General features: G+C 42.0%; 1 protein-coding gene across 1 annotated transcript; it reads left to right on the forward strand.

Annotated features, from left to right (window-relative positions):
* The first annotated feature begins 296 nt into the window (after positions 1-296).
* Positions 297-4042, forward strand: LOC104951776 (carbohydrate sulfotransferase 1). The gene is made up of 2 exons (XM_010778505.1): positions 297-481; positions 2056-4042. Exons 1-2 carry the CDS (start codon positions 343-345, stop codon positions 3180-3182), a joined length of 1266 nt encoding a protein of 421 aa, XP_010776807.1. The 5' UTR covers positions 297-342; the 3' UTR covers positions 3183-4042.
* Positions 4043-7927: the final 3885 nt, after the last annotated feature.

Below are 7927 nucleotides of genomic sequence, written 5' to 3' on the forward strand. Positions count from 1 at the left end.
TGGTGTCCCTAAATCTAAAATAACTCCACTATTCAAAATACTCTGCACACATGTTGCATAATTGCATTTCATTTTTTTTGCCAGGTAAGGACAAACTTAACTGGCAAGGGAAATCTGGATGAATGTGACTTACTTTACCTTCCACTGTCTAAGTGCCCTTTAGCAGTAATCCTAATAGCTGTTCATTGGCTATCAGTAGAGGACTGCAGGCTAGAAGGAGTGGGAGCTGCATGCATGTATGAAGCTGAGAAAATGCATCAAGGGGAAATCTCATTGTGTGTGTCTTTGTGCCTCCCTGCACGGCATTAGCGTGAAGGATGTAGAGCCAGAGGGAGGGGCAGGATGGAGTGCTCCTGGAAGACGGTGCTGCTGCTGGTGTGTGCGTCTCTGGGGGTCCAGTACACGGCCATCCGCACCCTGAGGGACTCGCTGTCCGGGCCCTGTCAGGGACCCTACCGCTGCCAGAGCAGGCACTTCAGAGGTACGCCTCCAGATTCAACAGGGCCAAACATACCTCACTACAGGAGAGCATGATGTGTGTGGCTGTATGGTGTATGCTAAAATATGATTTTGTAAAAGTTACATAAATATTATTTTGAGCTTTGAGCATCTGGAAAAGCGCTATAATAAATGTAAGGAATTATTAATTATTATTATTATTAAAATATACCAAAAGTAAAACTCATGCTGCAGATTGGCAGATTTCAGAATAATATATTTTACATGATTCTTTTGATTATAATTATAGATGCATTAAAGTGTTATCAAAGCTGGTAAAGGTGCAGCTAGTTTGAATTACTTTGTATACTGCAGGGTAGCTTGTGAATATTCTCCAGGTAAAGTCTTATTTAAGTGTCGATTATATTTCACATCATTAAACCTAATCTGACAAGTAACTAAAGGTACAAAGTAAATGTAGTGTATTAAAAGTACACAATTTACCTCTGAATTGTAGTGATGTAGAAGTACAAAGTAGCATACAATTGAAATACTTGAATTGAAGTATCTCAAAATTGTACTTAGTACTTGAGTAAATCCACTTAGCTACTTCCCACCTCTGCCTGTGAGGCACCTGCAGAGGTCATGCACAAACACACATTTGATTACTAACATCATTTTAGAAGAAAACCTGATGCATAGAGGATCCGTGCCAGCATTACAGCTGCGACTAAAGCTAAAGAAAAAGCGGTTCATTTAATGAGAGAATTCCCAACAAGTGGGGAGGATAAAGAAATGAAATATGTGTGATTCGTTTTACAATTATCCTCCAATTTATCTCCATTAATCCCGTCTCATAGCGCCGCTGTAGTTTGCCAGCGCCAAGCTCCTGTGTACGAAAGAAACATCCCCTTTGCAATCAACTCCTCATCAGCAGTAATTACACGTTAGCTATTTGCGCTATATTTAGAGATCCGCCATTTCATAAAACCCCTCAGTAACCACCGGCAGACAAGCAACTTACTCAGGCATGTTTACCCTCTAAATTATTTAAGCTTTATTGGCTTGATTCAGTAGTTCACTTTCTCCTGGACTAGAGTTATGACGGAAACCAATTATTTTTCACTTTTATGAGCTGAAGTAACTCTTCCAAAATAAGTAAGGTAAAGCCTATTCGTTACGCTTTTTATGAATGCCACTTCTATAGCATGCTGCATCATGAATACGCTCATAAACACTATCGGTCAACCTATAACTAGTCAAGAATATTCATAAAACAGTTATATTATATAAGAGGAGTCACATGTTTTGTTGAAATTGTGCATCAGAAGCAATATGATTGTTAACAAGTACAGTGATAAAGTACCATAAATGCATGATAATCCACTAAAGATGCCCTAATGATACACTATAGAAGTGTATTTCATAGAAAATGTTACCCCTCTCTTTAACCAGAACTTGAATCTATGAATCTAAGAGAAAAACATGTGGTTTAGTGTGCGATTTAGAGTTTTTATTTACCTCTTTGTAAGAAAAAACATGATGCAATTGATGTCAGTGTAGCAAACATTGGGTTAAACATGTTCAGCACATTTATTTGTTGTTTCTTTCTTCCAGACTCCAGGTGGAGAGCCTTGTGCGATGACAGCTGGATGCCTGTTGATTCGCCTCGGAAGCACATCCTGCTGTTCGCTACCACCCGCAGCGGCTCCTCCTTCACCGGGCAGCTCCTCAATCAGCACCCAGGGATCTTCTACGTGTTTGAACCTCTCTACCACGTCCAGCAGGCCTTCACCAACTCCAGCAGCAGGCTGCGTCGCACCCTGGACCGCCGATCCCTCCTGGGAGCATACAGGGATCTCCTCCTCAACCTGTACACCTGCGATCTTCACTTCATGGAGAATTACATCCGCCCGGAGCCCCAGGACCACGTCACCAGCTCCTTCTTTCGCAGAAGCTCCAGTCATGCCCTCTGCTCCCCTCCCGTGTGCATGGAAGCAGGGGATGTAGCAGTTTCGGATTCCCCGGATGAAGCCTGGTGTCCAAAGAAGTGTGGGGCCCTGAACCTCACCCTTGCCTCTATGTCGTGTCTTTCGAAGGAACATGTAGCCATAAAGACTGTGCGGGTCCCGGAGGTGGGGGACCTGCGCACCCTGACAGAAGATCCTCGTTTAGACCTGAAGATCATCCACCTGGTGAGAGACCCCAGAGCTATCCTCGCGTCGCGCATGATGGCTTTCTCTGATCAATTCCGCGCTTGGAAAATATGGAATGCAACGGGACGGCAGCCTCGGTACGTGGACTTGACGCAGATCACCAGCACCTGCAAAGACATGGCGGCCTCCACGGCAACAGGCCTGCAAACACCGGCATGGCTGCGGGGACGCTACCTGCTGGTGCGCTATGAGGACCTGGCCTTCAATCCGAAGGACAAAGCCACTGAGATCTACAGGTTTGTGGGGCTGGAGATGGAGGACAGGGTGCGGTTGTGGATTGCAAAGAACACAAACAGTAACGTGTCGTCTCCGTCAGAGTGGAACTACAGGTACTCAACCAACAGAGACTCCAGAGCAACAGCGGAGAGCTGGAGGCTTCGTCTGGGCTTTGACATCGTCAGGACTTTGCAGAATCTGTGCAATGACACTCTGGCGCTGCTGGGATACAAGCAGGTTCATTCTGCAGCCGATCTCAGAAACCTGTCTCACAGTTTAGTGGAACACAGGAGTTTTCAACCAGTCACGTAGTAGATTGATTTGTTGGTTTGTTTGTTTGTTTATTTATTTATTTATTCCAGCTGACTTTCCTCTGTCTCTATGCTGAAGACATGAATGTAATCTATCTTATTTTACCATAAAGTAATTCAACATGACTTTTTATGGTTTTGTTAAATATATAAGTGCCAAATGTCAAACGAGTGTGATGCTGCGAAAGGTATTATCCAGAATATGGTCTGTACTGCTGTGTTGATGGAACATGTTTTCATGATGCCATGTTCTCATTATATCATTGTTCAAGGGAATGCTTCACTCACAAAATCACCATTTGTGTATCAATTAGTCACAAATACTAGATTGAATTTATGAAGAAAACGTTCTCTCCCCGCCTTGAATGTGAACAAAGAATCAAAAAAGTAAGACGATTGGGTCTAACAACAGCAAAACTATATATAAAATAATTCATTTAAAACTCTGAGCCGAATGCTAATGCTAGAATTAAAGGTAACATGGGGAGAGTATATAGGCTACTAAAGGTAGTTTTGAGCTTGAAGTATTACTTTTATCGTGAGAAATAAGATACTTCAAAGAGCCTAGGTACCATTTCAGAGTGAAGTAAGTGATGTTCCTGAAGGTGAGACAGAAGTGGATTTATTTAGAAAATAATAGGGCTTGCATTCCAAGTGTCTCTAATGCATTTCGGGAAAATATTAAAATGTCACGTCTTTGGTAGAAAATCTTCTGCAGTGCACAGCAGGTCTAATTTCTATGTTGAGACGTTGAGACCATGACAACATTTGTTTTCTTGTAAATACTGATAAACTGTTGCAATGCAAGTGTGCAAATGTTATGATGTGTTTGAACAGTTGTGTCAGTGTTACTATACTGTTTGTATTTTCTAACCTTTATAAAATAAATTATTCATAAGTAATACATATGAAATCAAACCACATTTCTTTGATGTGTTCTTTTTAATGTATTCAATCCTGAGAAGAAAGTGCTTGAGTGTTAGTGCTGAAAAAAGACACACTGCAAATGTATTGTCTTTTATCTTGTAATCCCTCTGTATTTGGTTAGTTCTTTTGCCAGATGTCCATCCTGCAGATGTGTCTGTAGGACCGGATGTACCACACTGTGTTTTATTCTGGGTTAACTTTGAACCTAAAAATATTAATGCCAGGACCATTGAGATGTACTGCTGTGAAGTACAGTCGGATGTCAAATCAATCAATCAATCAATGTTTATTTATATAGCCCAATATCACAAATGTTACATTTGTCTCAGTGGACTTCACAGTTTGTACAGAATATCAGTATGACAATACGACACCCTCTGTCCTTAGACCCTCACATCGTACAAGGAAAAACTTCCAGAGAAAACCCAAAGTTTAAACGGAAAAATGGGAGAAACCTCAGGGAGAGCAACAGAGGAGGGATCCCTCTCCCAGGACGGACAGACGTGCAATAGATGCCGTGTGTAAATTAAAAAGATAATACATTTGCAACATAGGTAGTCCAAATGTTTGGAAATGCATGTGTGTATAATAGGAAGATGAATCCACGAGGATATCCATCCAGGACTTGTGATCCAGGACCACAGCCACGACTCAAGATCCAGGACTCGCGATCCATGACACAGGACCGCAGGATCATCCATGACTCCGGATCCCGGCGTATATAGACACCAAAAAGAAAGACATTTGGGGAAGCTGGGTTAATCGGAACATGAGAGTACACAGGTATAGACAGAGAGAAGGAAGAAGTAAGATGTCCCCCGACAAACTAAGCCTATATCAGCAAAACTAGGGGCTGAATCTAATCAGCCCTAACTATAAGCTTTATCAAAAAGGAAGGTCTTAAGCGCACTCTTAAAAACGGATAGGGTGTCTGCCGTCCGAACACAAACTGGAAGCTGATTCCACAAAAGTGGAGCTTGATAAGAAAAGGCTCTGGCTCCCATTGTACTTTTAGAGACTCTAGGAACAACCAACAACCCTGCATTCTTGGAACGCAATGCCCTAGTAGGACAATAGGGTATAATGAGTTCTTTAAGGTAAGATGGCGCCTGCCCATTAAGGGCTTTGTAGGCGAGAAGAAGAATTTTAAATTCTATCCTGTGTTCTATAGGGAGCCAGTGTAAGGCAGCCAGAACAGGAGTAATGTGGTCCCTTTTCCTAACTCTGGTTAGTACACGAGCTGCAGCATTTTGAATCAGCTGAAGCGACTTGACTGACTTCTTGGTACACCCTGATAATAAGGAGTTACAATAATCCAGCCGCAGGTTCTCTGCCAGTCCCTCCATTTGAAACTGGTCTTTGTGTCTAAACACAAAAAGGAAGCTTGCCATCTCCAGACAGCAGCCCATTTATTTCCCTGTAAAGCTGCTCTCTTGAGATACATGCTGGAGGGAGTTTTTGAGCTGGAACTCATTGCATGAATCATGGAGGAACCATTGATTGACTGTGATTTTCTTGCCTTTCAAATGCTAACATTGCATCTTCCTATGGAGGCTGCAATTGAAGCCCACTGGGAGCTTTGAGCTTTAATGCTTATTCCGCTGCAGAAAGCCACTCCAGAATGAAGGAAAGTATGCAATTTGAGTGGAACGGTCATGCTGCTCTGTGAGCACTATTAAATCTGAGGTGAAATTGTCCCTTTAATAACGCCATAATAATGTATTTTTAGACACACAGTCCTCCCCATCTTTTCTGTAGCAGCCCTATAGCTGCTGACACCAGGGATATCTCAGCGCACTAAAGAATTGATCCATACATCCAGCTGAGGAGAAACAGGATTTAAGATGCATGGAGAAAAGATTGGCCGTCTTTCTTTGAACTTAATCTGCAAGGCTACACCAGCTGGCCATAAAGCAAAGCTTTACGACACCCGGGGCGATGTGCTTCATCGGTTTTTCCATCCCCAACCTGACACACAAAGCAGCAAGTGGCCTGAGTCAGCCGTCAGCTAATTACCCATTTCTTTGCACTCAATACCGGCAACCTCTTTCTGTCTGCTTAACTGTGCTGACAAATGTAGGTCTTATCAATATGAGTAACAAATGTAAGGTGCATGCAATGGGTCATCGGCCACTGTTAATCTACAGCCATGATGCCTGGCCAGATACATTTAAGTACTTCTTTATTGATTCATTTAAACCAACATCCATTACATTTAAAGTAGCTTCCTAATTCACCTTTTGTACATTATCTTAGCTAACTCCTGAGACTTCTACTCCTGCTTTCTAACTATGTTCCCACTCAGAATGAACGTATGCAGCTGAATCAATATGTGCATAATATTTGTATTCAAATCACAATGTTTTTTTTATCAAGTTAGCTGAGCTATCCACACTCATGCATTCTCATCTACAGTGTGAACAAAATTGAGATTTTCTTTCAGGGTATAGCATTGATCATACTATTATAACAACTAACATTGAGTTAATTAGACTCAGACACATAATTTGTCACAAATTATTCCTTTGCAACATGGTGCCCAAAAAGTTAACCTGCAATTAAAATGTTCGAACAGCTGGGGTCACAGGTGCATAACTATGTTTAACAACTGCAGGTCACAGGACTCTAGGAGCACAGTATGAACCCGCCTCCACAACAAGGTTTTGAACACCTTCTTGACCTTCCAGCTCCCCCGTGTCAGTCGAAAAAAGCTCAATCACGTAAATCCAGTCCTTCGTCTCCACCCTGACGCCTGCCTGTAATCACCAGCTTTAACCATTCGCTCCTATAATGAGATGTGTGAGCGAAGAGGCTGCGCCGCTGTCCTTGGAGCCGCTCCTCCAGCTGCAGGTGTGCCATCCAGGTTCATTATCCTACCGTTGATTCTTTATGGTCCTTATCTGGGGGAACAGCCAGAAAATGATGAGCTCTCTCGCTGTCACATCACCGCATGCTTTGATCAAAATCAATGTCATCCTGTGTGAACGTGAGCATACATAAACATATGTGCACCTGTATGTTCATAACATAGACTCTATATATAAAGGGGCATAATGGAAATATGGCATATGACAAAGGTGACACGCGGCAGCAAAGAGGCTCCACAAATTGCCCTCTTTATGGGAAAATATTGATTTTATCAAACTGATGAATAGCACAAAGCATATTGATAATCCAGTTAAATTACTTGTGAAAAGTGCCGTCGATGACCGGAGAAAAACACCTATCCTGCATCAGACATATAATAGCACTTAAAGATAGTGTTAGTGCAATTAATGGTTCACCAACTTTAAATGTTAACACAGAGAGACATCAATAAAACACAAACACAGATGTGGTTGAGATTAATTATTATTCAGTTGCACAACAACAATAATAATGGATCACCTTGCTTCAACAGCAACCAATCGCGGAAATGCCCCGAAGAGTAAAATGTTCCATACAGCATACGTTTTGCAAATGAACGCACACTCATTTTCCCTCTAAATGCCATACTTGGATATGTTCCAGATGTCGAAAGGTCACTATCTCATGACCTCTTTAGGAGTAATTCATGCCCTGTCAGGATACGAATTACCCAACTAACAAGACTTACTGCATTTTAATCTAATCAGGGCCTCTTTGCTCCTCGGCTGACCTTGGTCAATTTACTTAGCGTGAATAGATCTGGTAATAATTGTAGAGACGATGGGCCTCTTTGCTCTGGAAACTTAACTCAATAACATACCTAGTTATGACTAGGTCCAAGACTGATATAACAATAGCCTTTCACAGGACACAAACATTATCATTTTCCATGTCACTTAAGAGCTGAGAGCT

This window comes from Notothenia coriiceps, unplaced genomic scaffold, assembly GCF_000735185.1.
Source record: "Notothenia coriiceps isolate Sejong01 unplaced genomic scaffold, NC01 NC01_scaffold00019117, whole genome shotgun sequence".
NCBI classification, from domain to species: domain Eukaryota; kingdom Metazoa; phylum Chordata; class Actinopteri; order Perciformes; family Nototheniidae; genus Notothenia; species Notothenia coriiceps.